This window comes from Dreissena polymorpha, chromosome 7, assembly GCF_020536995.1.
Source record: "Dreissena polymorpha isolate Duluth1 chromosome 7, UMN_Dpol_1.0, whole genome shotgun sequence".
In the NCBI taxonomy this organism is placed as follows: Eukaryota; Metazoa; Mollusca; class Bivalvia; order Myida; family Dreissenidae; genus Dreissena; species Dreissena polymorpha.
In genome coordinates, this window is record NC_068361.1 from 16,994,582 (window position 1) to 17,013,439 (window position 18,858).

Sequence of the window (18,858 nt, forward strand, 5' to 3'; positions counted from 1 at the left end):
CACTCTGTATGCAAGGGCCAATGAGGTAGTGTGGCTTTCACACTATACTTTCCAAGAGAGGGACTGGAGAGAGCGGGACAGCGAGCTTCCCAGTGTGGAGGACGTACGGGGTGGACCTGGTGATGGTATCAGAAACATCGAGGGTTTGAACGAAGCATTAAATATGTCGACCAATTATATGACTTCAGAATTAAGGATTTTTACTCTTTTGATGATATATGCTACATATACGGAATACCTTCAAATAATTTCCTGAAGTATTACACACTAATAAAAAGCATACCCATACATATTAAATCTGAAATCAATACAAATAATACACCATGTACTCAAACAAAATTCGTAGAAAACATACTTGGAAAAAAAACAAAACAAATACAATATTGTACACACTACAAATTAAAAACCCTACAGAAAACTCCAAAACCCAAAATAAATGGCAAGTCCTTTTCGGAGAACATGAACTTAATTGGAAACACATATTTACCATGCCATATAAAGCAACTGTTGAAAGCACACTGAGAAATTTTCAATATAAATACATCCATAGAATTATAGCTACAAATAAATATCTCTTTGATTGATTTGATTGATTGATTTATTTCGGTATGGAATACACATACATGGACATTTAAAACAACATGTATAATACAGAATAGTAGAACACATGAGAATAAATAAACCATGACATGCACACCAAACACCAAGGATAACACAAAAAAGAGCGACTCTTATTTCCATTGTGGTCCTTTGTGCTGGTGGCATGACATAGAGAGCTTTTAACTAACAAGAAGTAGTTATTACACTTTGACCTTAAAATAAAGTTCATATGAGTACACATTGTTAAATGGAATGATATCACAGATAATTGGCAAAATTATATTATCACAGTACAAATCTATGTTTGGCATTTTGTATTCCCAGTAGGGAATAGACTATAAAGGAATATAAAGAAATATATTGATGGATTACAAAAAAGCTATAAAAATACTTAAAATTAATACACAAACTTTCATATAACGCAATGTCCTTAAAACCTATAAAATAATTTAATATCAATTAAAGGAAAGCTGATAAAAACAATATCACATCTTCAGCAATTAAAATAATATTAATGACTAGATCAAGATGAACTGATTAAAATATTCCTATACCGAAACAAAAACGATACATAGATAATAATGTTATAAACATGGTATAATTATAAACTGTCCATTAGGTATTTCTTAACTGCTATTTTGAATGAAGGTAATCTTCTTATACTGGATATGTCAGCAGGTAGGCTGTTCCACAAGGAGCAACCAAGAGAGCAGAAGGACTTGGAACCAAAACCTTTGGAATTGCAAAAGCACCCCTACTACATGACCTTGTCTTATATGAATGGACAGAATCCTGGGGGATAAACGACTCTCCCATATAATCAGGGGCTAAACCATTTTTGACCTTGAAAACATGACAAAGGATAATCTGGTCAACACGTTTACTGACAGGTAACCAATTAAGAGAGCGATAGTGTTGTGAACCAACATGTGACCTGGCGTCAAGATTAAGAGCAAACCTTATTAGCTTATTTTGAGTAACCTGAAGCTTATGTTTAAGCACCTGAGTTAGACCGGGGTACCATATTGAACAGCAATAATCAAAGTGACATTGAATCAAGGACATAATAAGGAGCTTCTTGGTATGTTGGGTAAGGAAGTCCTTTTTACGATACAAGTATTTCAACCGGGCATTAGCCTTCTGCAAAACAGACCGTGCCATAGTATCGAAAGACAGAGATTTATCTATGGTAGCTCCAAGGTATTTGACCGAAAAAGTTGGATTAATCACAGTGCCATTACAAGTAATATCAAGGGATGAATTTGACTTAAGTCTGTGTTTAGACCCAAATAAGATTGACTCAGTCTTACCCAAATGAAGTGATAATTTATTATCAACTAGCCATTGACTAACAAGACGCAAGTCTTCTTTAAGGGCATGTTCAATGTCAGACTTACATTTACCTGAAACTAAAATTCCTGAGTCATCTGCATATAATAATAACTTGTTTTTTACCACAGCTGACATGTCATTTACATATATTAAAAACAGAAGAGGACCTAGGATTGACCCTTGTGGAACCCCGCAAGAAATACCAGCAGTTGATGAATAGGTGCCTGAGACATCAACAAGCTGCTGTCTATCAGAAAGATATGACTTAAACCATCTCAAGATATCATCACCAAGGCCAGCTGCACTAAGTTTCATAAGAAGAGTTGAGTGGTCCATTGTATCAAAAGCCTTTTGAAGGTCTAAAAGTATCATACCAATAAGGTGACCTTTATCCATTTGCAATCTTATATAGTCCGTCAGATGGATAAGACATGTATCAGTGGAATAGCCATGTCGAAAACCCGACTGAAATTTATAAAACAACTTATTGGCTTTGAAATAGGACTCTACCTGGTCATAAACAACCCTCTCAAAGATCTTGGAAACAATGCTTAAAATAGATACTGGGCGATAATTGCCAACAGCTGTTTTATCATCTTTCTTAAAAATAGGAATGACCCTAGCAGACTTTAACTCATCTGGAACCACACCCTGTATCAAAGACAAATTGATAACATGTGTAAGCGGATAAGAAATAGCTGAAGCCCCATCTCTAATAAATCGAGAGGGAATACCATCTAGACCAGTAGCTTTATTTTCACTGAGTTGAGATAAGTATTTAAGTACCTGACTTTCAGTAACAATTGAAAATGAATAACTATTTAAAGTGACACCTAATCTTGCATAAAAAGCAGTAACAAAAGATTTGCCAAATTTATTAACCCTTGCTGGTAGTTTCTCAACAAGCACTGAGGCAACAGTAGTGTAAAATGTGTTAAAAGATTTAGCTATAGATTCTTTGTCAAAACAAATGTTCCCATCAATATTAAGACAAATATTTGCACTAGAGGAAGACAAAGTTTTCTTTGATGGTAAGCCAAGATTTTTTAGAATTCTCCAAAGTGACTTGGAATCATTTTTATTTTCTTCAAGAGCCTCTGCAAAGAAATTTTTCTTGGCTGTACTAATTAGGTCTTGAGTCTGATTACGTAACTTTTTAAAATAATTAAAATTTTCATCGCTTTTGTTTTTCTTATATTTAGAAAAAGCTTTGTCTCTCTCATTTATCGAATTTAAAATATCTGAACAAATCCAAGGTTCTGTCCTTTGCTTAATTCTCAATTTCTTAACAGGAGAAATATTGTCTACAATTGACATAAAAATTTTCTTAAACTGTTCCCATGCATCTGATGAGTTATCACTAAGATTAACAGGTGTCCAATCAGCAGCTAATAAATTAGCTTGAAAATCCTCTTTGCTATAGTTTTTCATGGAACGTGTTGAAATATTATTGTGAACACCAATGACTGACTTATGTGTCTTTCGCGCACAAAAAATCATACAATGATCACTGAAATGAATCACTTAAATGCAAATTATCTAATCTAAATCTGTGTGATTTCTGCAGTGAAAACATCGAAACTATAGAACATCTTTTTTGGGAGTGCAAACACATCCAGGCTATTTGGAATCAATTAGCATCTTCTCTTGAACAACAGCAACTAAACGTTAAACTATCTTTCTTAAATGTAAGTTTCGGAATTAACTCATTGAAATCAATAGAATGTAATAATATTGTGAATGTTATTCTTATAATGATGAAATATTTTATCTTTATTATGAAGTACAAAAAACAAGTACCACATTTTAATTGTTTTGTCCATAGTCTTAAACTAAAAATCCAGATTGAGAAAGAAATAGCCCTCAGTAATGACAGATTACAAATCCAGTATGCTTTCTTCCGACTTGATACAACTCATCATTTTTCATAACTATTCTTCAGTTGTTCTTTTCTTTCCTCTTTAAAAAATATATATATATTAGCATATCTTGTATAACATGTCTGAATTTATTGCTTTGTACAATCACTATGTTGTATGATCATATACATGTATACATTGTATGTATTATATTGAATAAAAAAAAAGAAACATCGAGGGTGTGGCTGAGAGAGTGGACCCGGGGCGGCGGTACTCAGTGCGCTCAACGCAGTGGGGAAACCGTCTCGGGGTTGAAGACGACGGCCGGTGACAACGAGAGTGGCCATACAGGCAGAGCTGCTTGCTGCACTCCCTCGGCGGAGCTGCGTCCAGACAAGAATTAATCTGGAGATTGTCTCCCCTGAAAGATCACAGGGGCAGGTCGATACCTAATGTAGTCGCGAAGACGCGGAAAAGACCTGTCAATAAACTACAACAAAACACACACACATTTCATTAGAAAATATATGGAACAAGAAATGATAATTACATCCATTAATACTTAAATTTAATTGCATTTAGAATGATTATTTTATACTGTTGAAGTACTATGAAGATGCTATATTATTGTTACTACTACTACTTTTATATTATTATGTTTAAAAGAAAGAGGAAGGAAGAGAATAGCCCAATTTATATAAGTAGTGATGGTTAAAACACGTATTATTATATGTGGCATCATCATTACTAGACTAATTGTTAAGCATATGCTGCAATGAGTTTATTGGAGTCTTTTAACTTTGTGATCTGCATATTAGGTGTTAATATCAAATTGAAATACTTTAATTTACATGTTATTTGCAAAGAAAAGAATGACACAAAAGTGTGTAGTGTTTGAAATAAACAAACTACACTGTTGTTTAATATATTTAAGGTAAATAAAATATTAATATTATTGGGATTTTCCGGATCACAAAGTGGTCCAGCATTGCCACTATATGTTTTAGATGCATAATAAAGTCAAGAGATAGATGTAAATCTCATGTTTGGGTTATGTTATATACAAGCAGACAGAAACAATGGGGAGATATGAAATTTATGTTCATTAATTATTTGGAGGGGTAGAGCCTGATTTAATAGCTCTCCTCTGTGAAAGGGGATTTGCATGTTTAAATGCATTTAGGTAGAAATATAACACACACTTGTATTTGGTACTGTAATTTAATTTTAATTGTATTATGTATTTTGATTTATAAATATGAGTATGCGTGGTTCAATGCTGGACACTTGCAGACAGGGAATATAGCCGTAATGCTCCAACATAAGACCCGGTCTGTTTGGAACCTCATGAGAATTGGGCTATGAAGAAGAGACGACCTCCCAGAGTGGCGTTAAGACAATATTTAAAAGGGATATTAGTAATAACCCTTATAAAATAAGGGCAATGACTTACGTGTCGCCAAACGGTCACCTTCATAGGGCCACATAATATTATAAGTAAAACAATGAACTTTACAGTTCAAAATGAGACAGAACAGATAAATTTATACAAAAAATTAGTAGTTTTCCAAGGCCGTTTTACCGTGGCGCGGCGCCCGCCTACCCGCCCGCCAAGGGTGAAACTATAATACGTCCCGTTTTTGAAAAACGGGCGTATAATAAGAAATGGTTATTAACTTAGCTATAAATATCACATAAAATTGAACGTTTTAACATATTAATTAATTTTTATTTACTTTCATTAATTTTTAAAGTTTACTTTACCGATTACACAAGTCTGCAATTTCACTGATCAATCAGCGTTTTCTTCGGGTATGTTTAACTGTCCAAGTCCGTTTGTGTTGCGTCTAAGAAAATGTTTTAAGCAATTGTAGTATATAATTTTGAATGAACGAGAGAACAAGGAATACATGCATGAACGCGTGCAGGCATTCTTGAAATATATTTATAATCAACGTATGACTCATTTTTCTCACAATCAAGAATGTATCCTGTCCAAAATGTATATGAATGTGTTGTGATTTTAGTGAAGAGCAAACGTGAACCTGAATAACACTACTTTCCGAAATCACTTATCGTGTTCAGTCTTCTGATAGAACTTATAAAGCTTAAAATGACTGAACCAATATTTTACCATTATTTGATGCTAATCTTGGGGAAAAAGTCGAGCTTTGACACTTTAGAAAATATGGGCTATACACCAAAAGGAAAATAAAATATGCTTAGCTATGTCTTTTATTTATGTGACCCATCACTCCCGCTAGCTGATGACAAACACAATCCACAAATTGCACGTATGCAACAGTTGCGCAGAGAAATTTGAGATTGTAACAAATATAAGAAAAGTAAAACAAAGCTATAACAAATAAGGTAAACAAAAACGACCGAAGTATATACATGTTTTCCATGTCGAATTTATGCTTATTGAATAATTCATTTGTTTTGGTGTACTAAACGACTACCGATAGTGTGAAATCGATACTCCCGTCTATATCGATTTGTCAATGGTATTTAAATATGCTTTTGATTTTCTTTCAATAATTAGAACAATTATGGCTTACACGAATAGGGCAATCATTGTCAGACAGAGTTTCATTTAGAATTGTTCGAAACAAAACTGTACAACAAATGAAACAAATCTGATTTGCAAAGAATTTTTAAATAGCGCTCCTTGTTAGTGCGCTAACCTCGAAGTTGCTACTTCTTAAAATTAATGTATTCAGTTAATGATTATAAACGTATAGTAACTGAAGTAAGTGCAATTACACCATATGGGTCACGTTTTCAACATAGCCCATATGTATCTTCATTAAAAAAGACTGCCTGCTGAAAACAATAAAAATTACATTCCGCAGATAACATTTAAAATCTGCGGAAGATTGCGCTCACATTGAAAACGAAAGTTGTCCTTGTTACAAAATAAATTGTCCAATGGAGTGTAATTTGTGCCATTTGTAATACATCGACTATTTCCGGATCCCTTCGTAAAATAGATCTCGTGTTTATTGAGTAACCATCTTGGCTTGATGCACCGAACATATTGAGTATAATAATAATAATAATAATAATAATAATAATAATTATTATTATTATTATAGCTGTCGGTATTACCAAACATTAAACTTCGGCAGGATTGTGGAACTGTAGTTATTTGTTGTTTTAATCCAATTAGGGTCAATTGGTGAATTAAAAAATGGTAAAATTACATTTATATTAATGTCAAAAATGTTTTCCTTGTAACAGTTAAATATGATAAATAAATAAACTATGTAACTGTCAACATTTTTTTCATGCATTCATATGTTTATAATCAAATTATTGGATGTAACTGATATTTTCATTTTTACTAATAACTAATTAAAACAGAATTGCACTTTCCTTGCAATTAATTTCATTATTAATAACATAATTAGCAAATGTAATCAAAACTTATTGATATTTTAATAATTTAACTCAATGATATTAATATTTTGGGAGTGAACTGTCTACATAATATGAAAATTTATCGCCCATTGTCAATTAAATGGACATTTTCTTTTTTAAAAGTAGTTAAAAACCAACTTGCAGTTAGTGAAATTTTGATGCAACCTATTGAAACTTTAGACTTTGAATGATGAAAAATCGGATATGGATACATTGTGTTTGCTATCAATAAAACATGACAGTCACTACAAAATCGTATATATAATATACTCTGTAAGATACGTGATATATAATATCATTTCAAATTAAAACTACAAAATTGACAACTATCCAAAGATATATTATTCATTTGAGTGAAGGAATGGTGTATTATAATAATCATGATAAGTTTTTCCGTATGACTTTGCCTTTTAAGGAATAATTTATCATAACAGTTATAATAAATATATATAAAATACACGAGATCAAGGATAGCTTCCTGTCATGTATAGTGTACTTTTAAGACAAACAGATTCTTCAAAATCATCGCTGTCATTACATTAGTATCTCATTTACAGTGAAATAATTTGCAGTTCATGTGTGCAGAGAATATTTCATATTTTGGTAAAAGGAATAGTACTGCTTTTTAACGTATTTTTAACAAAAGAAATTATGCATTGCAAAAAGCGCTTTTTATAACAAAAACATATCAAAGAATGACTGACTTGCCTTTCTCTAGTAGTAAAATTGTTTTAAAAGTCTAAACAAGACCACTTGCTAAAATAACTTTAAAAAAGATAAAATTGTTAACGTATCTTACATTTAACCTGAGTGTCAACAAAACTCCTTTTTTCTTAAGATGCTTGCTAGTTAAAGCTGATTTTTTTATATATACGTTATGCATTTTGAGTTTCAAATCATATCCCATGTAAGCCATACTGGAACGATTTTGGTATTGTATGCCACTACAAATGTTAACGTATCTTACAGTGTGAATCTTTCTTAGAGAACAACGTCGTGCCTAGTCTGTTGCACAATATTTGTTTAAACTATTAATTAGTCGATGTTTTATTAATGCAGTGGCTCTATCTATAAAATTCCATTAATAAAAATACACAGTCTACATTCTCAATGAAAAAGACAAATTATGCAAATTGCTACATGTGCTTATAAACAAATCGCTTTAGTTCATTGTTTATTCTGTTAAAGAATCAAGTTAAATCATTATCAAACTCTGCATGCCAGAAGTCTAACATTATAAGTAGCGTATTGGTAGTCATATACCGGTATAATCAAGTAAGATCAAAATGAATTTTAAATAAATGTGATGTATATAAAGTCGTAAGAAATCTAACAGTAGGAGCAATCTCGTTGTCAAGTTCTTTTTAGTTATAATTTGTGTGAATATTTTTATCATCTTAAATGTATACAGTGCCAACAAAAGATCATGTACTAACAAAGTGACAGCTATAAGATATGGTAAATTGAAAAAAAAGACAGCGGTCTTCTTTAAAGGGATTATTAATATATCTTTTCTAAAGTCTACATTTTCCATGAAACACAGATTGTGCAGTTTATTGTAAACAACCTGCTTTAGGTCATTGCCCATTTCATGAATGTATCTAGCTCATCTACTACGTTAACATGTCCAATCATTAAAATTACCATGTCCCTGCAGGTCATTCACATTTAAATTATTTCCCTATCAATGTAAGATACGTTAGCAAATTGTAAGATACGTAAAATACAATATCAAAAGCACAAGGCCTAATACTCCGTCAAACTATATACATACTTGCATTGTAATGTAATGTTGACCCTTGTTATATCAACCAAGCACGCATATACTTACAGAATAAAATTCATCTTATAAACATTGTGCCCTAAACATAACATAGAGCGTGTAATATACGTTAACTTTATGTAAGATACGTTAAGTCTGTTTGTTACGTTCTATGCACTAAACAGCACATCTATTCATTAACAAGACCTTTAAATATTAAGTTTAAAGTATAATATCATTTTAAACACCAAACGAATTATTCTAAAACGGTAACTTATCACAGCTATAACGTATTAAATTAACCACGGGTCCAAAATCAAACTTTATATCAAGTTATAATCAACCTGCCTACAAAAACCATGGTAATTTCCCAAGAACATGGTTCTGTCGAGTCTATATAATATTAGTTATGCACGTGTGTGGTTTAAAGAATCTAAATATAGGATTTTGACAAATAGAAAATTGATTACATGAAAGAATATTAATCATACCAAACCATTAATCTTACCATAACGTATCTTACCAAAATTTTTAGTTTTTATTACCATCATAATGTTTGTGGTTCGAATTACAATAAATGTGCTATATCTTGTCATTATAGAGCAGGTGATTAACTCTTTCAGTGCTGGAACCGAATTTTGAAGGCCATTGCAAACAGTTTGGATGCAGATGAGACGCCACAGAACGTGGCGTCTCATCAGGATCCAAACTGTTTGCTATTCTGATAGTATTCTTTGAAAAAAATCGAAGAAAATGCTAATTTAAGAAATTCAGCAGACGACATTTTAGCAGACGACAAATTTCCCAGCATGCAAAGGGTTAAGGAATCTTAACCTGGAATATCACAGCTGTGTTAATTTGGATTATTCAGTTGACAGAGTGTTAACGTATCTTACACAAAATGTACGCAACAATTAAAAATTCGAATTTCGTCCATGTGTGGTGTTTTTAATTCTCAAACAATTAGTTTTATCACTATTATAAACATATTATGTGACCACTGCCAATGTCATATACATATAATTCACACTTTATTTACATTATTTCATACAAAAGATGTGTTACCAAAATGTGTTAACGTATCTTACCGCAGTTTACGGGACACTCATCAAATACGTTATTTGAACATTATGAGCATGATTTCAGTGTCAATTGCATATTTTAATGTTTTCCAGTTATGTTTCCTTCCGTTCACAAATAGAAACCCTCTCTAAATCACCAGTTAATTATATTTTGTATCCCTTACACGTTATCACCCATGCCTGTGACATTAAAAATATTATATTTTAGAGGTATATGTCGTCAAATATCAACTTAAAATGACTTTTTAATTCGGTAAAAAGTGCTGTGTTCGGGTACCAGCCTTCGTTGTCTGTCGAAAACAGCTTCAAAACTTTAGTATCAATTAAAACATATAGGCACGGGCCAGTTAAAAAATGAAAATGTCCCTTTAATTGACAATGGGCGTTTATATATTACATACATTTTCATATTATGTACACAGTTCACTCCCAAAATGGGAGTGAAACGTCTATGGGAGAAACGTCTGGGTGGGAACGTCTTGGGGGGGGGGACGACTTCCACCAGTCGTGATAACATCTGTTTATGAGTAGAATCTACATTATACATGTATATAATCTTTGATTGGAAACTTACTTGATTATATTTTCCTTTAAGTAGGAACCATCGGTCCATAACAATCATATTTGTTAATTTTAGTCCTTACGGTTCATCGGTGGTTTATCGATAGTTAATCGAATTAAAAGGTATCAGTCATAAATAAAAAGGAATCAGTCATGAACTTACTTCTTCAATAAAACAATAAAAACCAAGGGCCCTTGCAGTTAAAGTTTTAATTAGCCTAGCTCGAGTGCTTTTTGACGATGCTGTTAACAGCATCGTCTAAGGTATGATACCAAGAAAAATTCTTCACAATGGCGACTATGTAAAAGACCGAGCCAGTCCGATTAAGATAACTCAGTTTTTCTAATCGAAATACCTCGACCTCGTTGATTTGTCGACATATTCCATTATGGATAAAATTCGTGATTAGACTTAAGGATTAATGGTGTTGATATATCCTCTGGAATTTGAAATAAGCATACATTGTACATAAAGGCGGTCGAGTTTTTTTACCGGATGTTTAACATAGAAAAGGCTGATTCATTGTACGTTCTTCACATTTCCGTTGAGTGTTATAAGTATATAAGCTACCTGAAATCAAGCAGTTGGCCAGTAAACTGTATGCAGCCGGATACATTAGATAGACGTTCGTGTAGTCACAGGGCACGTGGGGGTCATGTATGTATCTTGTTGATTAGAATAGTTTGAAGACGTGGAAAGCGCCGTATCAACTAGCCGAAACAAATCTATCAACAGTTCTTCCAGTTGTGTGTGTCTTCATTCCATCGAATTATGCTACAACATCCTATAGCGGTCGTCTTCGAAGTTGGTCAAAATCATGCATATTGGGTCAACATTGAACATGCCCCTGGGATCACCTGATTTATATAGACTTATCTAGTAAATAATTTTAAAACGTTCTTCTCTAAAACCACAAGTCCCAGAGTTTTGTTATATTGGTATTGATCATCAGACAGACAGGGATGTCAATTGGCCAAAATCTAAAATCCTGAAAAAAAGCCTACCGTTTGGGGGCCAGAGCAAAAAAGGGTTAATAATTCATATAACTTTGTTAACTATTGTTTATAACTTTGTAAACAATATGTCAAAGTAAAATAATTTGTGTTTAAGATGACATTTTGTGACAATAATCTTAAAATTCCAGAAAAAATTCTCTGATTTATATTAATATCAAAATTGGTCCTTAAGGGCCAAAATCCTGATTTCAGGAATAATCCTGAACTTTGACACCTCTGACAGAGGTCTTGTATAATATTTGTTGAAATCATGCCCTTGTCGTAAATAATGGCCCTTCCCTAGTTGCCACATGATTTACATAGACTTATATTGTAAATAAGTTACTTTGACCTGGTTACCTAATTTTGTATACAAATGACCAGATTCACACTTGGCATAGTTATTGTCAAGATAGACATTCTGGCAAAGTTTCATTAATGTTTAGTGATACATGTGGCTTCTAGAGTAGTAATGTTGTTTTTTGTAAACAAGAATCGCACTGTTTACACAGTTTTTTGATGCAACTGGCCCAGGTTTGAACTTGACCTAGATATTGTGAAAATATACATTCTGACCAAGGTTCATAAAATCATCACTGGCCTCAAGAGTAGAATGAAGCTGTTTTTTAAGATTTGACTTGGTGATTTAGTTTTGGACACACGAGGCCAAAATACAAACCCAGCCAAGATTTTGTCAAGACAAATATTTTGACAAAGTTTCATCAAGATTGATTAATAAATGTGACATCCAAAGTAGAAACAAGCTAAAGTTGATGATACACTATGCGAACCACAAGACTATGGTAAGGTGAGTTAAAAACAAAGTGTTCAATTACTATACTTGAAAAATATTTTATATTTGGTTTAAGTGGTGAACATAGATAAGTTTTAAGTATTTAACACATACTCTTGTTTTATCCTATCACTTTCACTTTTTTATTCTGTCTTTGTTTTGAAAATAAACCCAACAAAATGTCAGAAAAAAAGATAGACGTATATTGACGTAAGATTGATGTTGTCCAGTTATACTTTGGTCACTGTCTAGTTTATCACAGCAATGCTGGCATTAATACATGCATGCTCAACTTGTCACATCACTGTTAAATACTTTTCGGTAACAGGTATTTTTTATTGCACAGCAAACAACTCTGTTAAACATGTGTCATGTAAAATACACTACCATACAAGCCGTTGTTAAAATCCAATATTTAAATAATAAACACAGCTTACTTAATGATCAACAAAACTGGAATCCTCGATTTTTCCAGCTAACTATTTAAAAAATCCAAAATTAAATGGGGGCACTATCGTTGTGACTTTATTGTTATAAGCAATGTATTAAAGTTGTCAATGAGGTAAATAAAATTGAGTTTTTGTTTTGCTGCTGCATTTTTTTTTCAATTTCTACCAAGAAAAATATCACATTCTTGATTTATTTGTATTTTATTTCTTCTCATAATTATTTTCAATAGGAAAGTATTAAAAGGAACAGTTTAAATTGGAACTATTTTTTACCTGACACAATCGGTAGTTATTCGGTCTAATAAAGCTCGCCCTATTTTCTTTTTCTAAGCCTCAACACATAAACTTTCTCCATCTCAGCACCAACCATGTATTCTCTATATATCCATATAATGAGTCACGTTAAAGGAAAACTGGGCGTATAACATAAGCGTAGTCTTGTACCGGATAAGCCTGTCATGGTCGCACAGGCTGATCAGGGACGACTCTTTAAGTCTAGACTGGATTTCCTTTTAAAAGAGATTTTCTTAAAACAAAAAAACAACAACTATAAAAGCATTAAGTGTCTTCGCTGGAACGACACTACGCACTTTCAATAAGCCCAGTTTCCGCAGAATGCGGCTCAAATATTTTGAAAAACACTTTGAAGAGTTTTCTATTGGATTCTATATTTTAAATTGTTTCATTACAACAGCAAAAGTTTATTAACATTTTCCAAACTTGCTATAATTATTATTTCGTATTTTTATGAATACCCATGTACAAAAACAAAGTATATAAATACGTATACATTGCTATATTATTCTACGTATATAAATAAATAATAATTTTTATACGAGACGCTGTTAATGGATTTGCAAGCTGAGGACATTTATTTGATTTCATTATTGTAAATGATATTAACTTCATGGATATAAACTTAAATAGTGATAACATGCAAAAGCATTTTTTCAATACATTACATACTGAAATGCTCAAGTGAACACAAATTTAACTGACCAGCAGTATGTTCAATTTAGAAAAACATTTCATATCTGTATTGTTGAATCTGTCGTTCTCTGAACAATACCTATATTCAAAAGACCAAACTTTACGTCAGGAATTAAGTTGCAATAATCAAATAATACTTATATATACAATTAAACATAACTTTTTATGAGTATTCTAATACATTTCAGTTACAGCAAAAAGTGGTAAATGAATTAAAACAAAAATAAGGATTACACTCATTTAAATAAATATGTATGATGACCCTATTCAATAATAAATCAATTTATCAATCTTTTTAGATCAAATGATTTATCTTTTAAAATCACATGATTCAGTATTTAAATCAAAAGATTAGTCTATTAAAATCAAATGAATAATCAATTAAAATGAGTGAACTCATGACACACACATATGTTTATCAAAATGAATAAAAATTAGGAATATGTGGATTAGTATTTTTTTTAAATATAAATCCTTAAACTCACTAACAATTATAAAAATCCTAAGAAAATCAACAACTAAATAATTAAAGATAAACAACCTACAGTCAATAAAAACACATAGCCAGGTAAAGTAAATAATAAAACTGGCTAAAACAAGATAATATACAATTTGTACTATAACAACACAAAAACAAAACAGCACCATCAAATAAATGAATTTCACTGAACAAGTATTGCACTATGTAAATATATAATGTAGACGGCTGAAAAACATCACTAAACCTGACTAGACTTTTAACATATCCTAGATTGAAGGCTGACAACCACTATTAGTCTAACAAACACTCTTCACCATAAAAGGTTGAGAACCACTATTAGGCAAACAAACACTCTTCACCATAGAGGGCTGACAAACATTAAGCTGACAAACAGTCTCCCTCATAGAGGGCTGACAATCATTTATAGGCTAAGCAAAAAGTTCTTAAGGACAACTTAAAAGTAAACAAGAGATGTGTTTGTCTGAAACACAATGCCCCCTATTGTGCTGCTTTGAAATAAAATTTCAATATATAATTTGGCAGGTTTAGATATTATCTCCCTTTTAAAGCTTATTACTTCCCTTGGATTGTAGTTTATGACTTTTGACCTTGAAGGATGACCTTGACCTTTCATCACTCAAAATGTGTAGCTTCATGAGATACACATGCATGCCAAATATTAAGTTGCTATCTTCAATATTGCAAAAGTTATGGCCAATGTTAAAGTTTTCGGGCAGACGCACAGACTGACGGACTGACAGACAGTTCAACTGCTATATGCCACCCTACTGGTGGCATAAAAAACATCAGGTAGTTGGTAGCCATTTTCTTAAACTTTTTATTCCATGCAAAAGTTATTTCCCACTCAAATAATAATTATTATTGACGAAAATCCCCCAAATCTGTTGCAACATATCTTCCTTATCACATAAAACTTAATGTTGTAAATGTAAAAATATGATGGAAAGCTAACCTTGGAATACAAAAAAAGTTAAGAGTTTGCAGCAAAATTAAGGGTCAGATGGATAACGGTCAACAAACATTTTTTTTAGGCCTTACTACTAGAACTTTTGTATCATACATTTTGATCATAGAAACTATTTGATCCTTGAAACTTCTTTTTGATCATAGATACTATTTTTGCTTTGATCATTGAAACTTTGTCATCATATAAACTTTTCTATCCTTAAGGTAATAATACAATTTACAGCTACGAGAACGCATCTCAAAAATAGGAAAACCTTACTTTTAAGACCTCATAGCTTTCCAACTGATTTTGCTGCTAAATGTAGGACATTTGCTTTTGATGTGATAACACGTTACACTGGAAAGGTGAACATTAACATTGTCATGAACACATATGCAAATGTAGTTAAGCAAAAATATTTATATCTTGTGTGATGCATATTATAATTATAGAGAATATATTTATTTTTACAAAGAATTCCAGTACAGTGAAAAAATATAGACTTTACCTCACATTGTTCCCCTCTCTTTTTACAACTACGCATACAATAAAATGACAACTACAAACTAGACTATTAAATAATGACTACGCCTACAGCAGAATTTATAACAATTTTAACAACTTTTATTTTGAAGAATAATATACCAAATACAAGCTAACTATCAAAGTAAAGGGCAAAATTATTCCATCACTATTAAATCCCTTTAAAAATGCAACCGAAACATGGTTAATATTTACTATGGGGTTGTGCTATGAACATCACAATATATGCACTGAATGTTCAACATGTTTGCACATACATGTATTTACATATAAAATCTTGAGTCAGGGATGGCTGAAGGAACAAACATGAACACACATTTCTGATGGTTGAGAATTACAATGTTGTTTTTTGACACACGGGCTATAGCTTCCATCAATTTTAACTCCATACCCTGTTACAGATGCAGCACTTGTATATTAAATTTCATAGTGGTTAACACATATTGTTTTAAATTTGTTAATACTCATTTGAGTTCACACCAATAAAAGTCATATACACAATAGTGTTAAAACATAAAACAAACTATAGCTACCATAACTTGTATTTTTATAGTCTATTTCACATACAACAAGTTCAGTACAGAGTGTTCTGTAAAATTGACAGAAACAATTTCAAACAACACAGTACTGTAATATGTATCAGGTTTTGTCCTGTATTGTATGGTAATGGATAACTTGCCTCAAATATTTTAAAAGACTAGCTTATTTAAAAACATATTTTTTTCATTGATGTTTCTGAAATTTCATGATTCCTATGTTGCACGCAAAACTATTGTAAGCGATATAGAGATATTGGCTAGATACAACAGTTCCCACTCAACCCTTTAGTAGTGGACACCCAGGTGTACTGTTATTGCAGTAAAAAGCTGTGTCAACTAACAAAAAGAATCTGTTATTCTTCTATGGCTCCAATACGCAGGGTTACTAATACCCTTGTACAGCATACCAATCAGTTAGTGCAGGGCCCTGTATTCACCAACTGATTTGTAGACTTAAGTCTATTCTTTAAACTGTACCACAATTACTTTAAAGTCAAGCCTAGCATGGTAGTTAACATCTATAATTATTTAATTCTTCATTGTGAACTATCTGTTATGAATACAAAAACCATTTTTAGCCTGTATATATGCAAATTCAGAGGTACTTTTATTGAGTCTCAGACAAGCTTTATTCTTAAGTAAAAAATGGGTTGACAAATACTAGTGCTGCAACAATATACCGGTATATCGGTATATATCGCAATACGCAATCCGCATATTGTATTGCGATACGATTTTCATCATACCGGTACGAAAATTTTACAAAAATTCATTCACATTTCGTCCAGAAAAGCCATTCGAAATAATGATAACAAGGTAAACAAAACAAAGCACTGTAAATATTTGTTTTCGTAAAAAAAGCATTCTGAAAGTTTATTATACGGAGTAGCGTTGTTACATCGGAGCATTCGTTCGATGCTTTTGAACAGATTATCGTTGAATTAATTGCGCACAGCTGTAAATGTTTCGTTTGATTCTGAATTGAGCATTATTAAATTTGTAATCCAAATTTTGGAAATACGCTTCCAAATTTTAATGCTAATGCGACAATAAAAAATTCTAGCGTCAAATAAAAAGTGCTTTATCCTTTGTCTCAATAAAAAGCGCGCGAAAATTATACAGACATTTAGAACGTGGCATAGAAAGTATGGGTGTATTTTGTGTTGTATAAAAACGGGAACATCATGTCAGGTGAATTACGCGTGTTCAGTGGAAAAAAAAACCGCCCCGGCTGGACGTTATTTCATCACATCTTTAAATAGTAACGAATGCCAAAATGTATTTGATACTTAAGAAAATTTGCGAATGTTTGTGTTTCTTGTTATTCTTGAGCACATTTATAGTAAATTTATACCAGAATTTGCTTTAAAACTGGAATATACGGGATTATTGGGTAATTGGCAAGTTATAATTTTGGTACAAGTTAGCAATATATTGCGATATATTGCAATACGGGTTTTTGAACTGACAATATATTGAAATACGGTTTTTGGCGTATTGTTGCAGCACTAGTTAATACTGGCCCAGAACTGCATTGAGTTTATGCTGAAAACGCGTCACATTAGACCCTGCTTTGCACTGAAGCATCATCGATACTTGAAATTCAATATTCGAAAGACCTGCTGATTGGCATTGTAGATTTCACAACTAAACACCACACATCAATCAAAGGCAATACTACAACTTCTAATGGCCTTATAGTTTTCACATCTCTAAACAACGCAGTTGTCAAAGGCCCAACTTCAGCTTTCGCCGCCCTTTTTTCTTGTTTTGAGTCAGTGTTTCCTGTTCCTTACGCGTCCTCAACACAAACGTGTAGTCCCCATTGTTGTTCATGGCGTAGAACACATTCACTTTGTCTGGTATAAGCAGTTCTGTAAGCAACACAGCTAATGTTTGAGCCTCAACCTGGGATAAAGGGTCTTAATGCATGTGCGTAAAGCGTCGTCTCAGATTAGCCTCTGCAGCCCGCACAGGCTTATCATGCAGCCTGCACAGGCTTATCATGCAGCCTGCACAGGCTTATCATGCAGCCTGCACAGGCTTATCATGCAGCCTGCACAGGCTTATCATGCAGCCTGCACAGGCTTATCATGCAGCCCGCACAGGCTTATCAGGGATGATGCTTATTGCCATAACTGGATTTTTGCTAAGAACAGACATCCTTTAAACAAAATATACAATTAAAGCAGAAAGTGTCGTTCATAATAAGCCTGTGCAGAATGCACAGGCTGATCTGGGACGATAATTTATGCACATGCATTAAGAACTCTTATCCCAGAAGGTGGCTTGTATGTATATTTGAGTTATCACATCAATACTTTATATTTAAACAGATTTAAGCTTTTGCATATCACAAACTTTATTTTCAACGTTTTCATACACTCAAAACCCTTTCTATGCAGTGTTTTTTTTCACATGGGGCCAGGTCCCTTTGAATTTGGAAAATTCGCGGTGTTTTGACTAAAGTTGGGAAATAAG

General features: G+C 32.6%; 1 protein-coding gene across 3 annotated transcripts in view; it reads right to left on the bottom strand.

The window, feature by feature from the left end:
* Positions 1 to 18,858, bottom strand: part of LOC127839150 (ral guanine nucleotide dissociation stimulator-like 1) — a 357,707-nt gene that overhangs the window by 294,501 nt on the left and 44,348 nt on the right. For 2 of the 3 annotated variants that reach the window (XR_008030183.1, XR_008030184.1), the window contains exon 15: positions 17,997 to 18,251. Coding sequence is in view for 1 of the 3 variants with exons in the window: in XM_052367347.1 (XP_052223307.1) it covers positions 18,106 to 18,251 (146 nt within the window). In the remaining 2 variants the exon portion in view is untranslated. Of the gene's footprint in view, positions 1 to 16,680; positions 18,252 to 18,858 lie in introns of those variants that run through there. The other variant, XM_052367347.1, reaches the window with a different exon arrangement.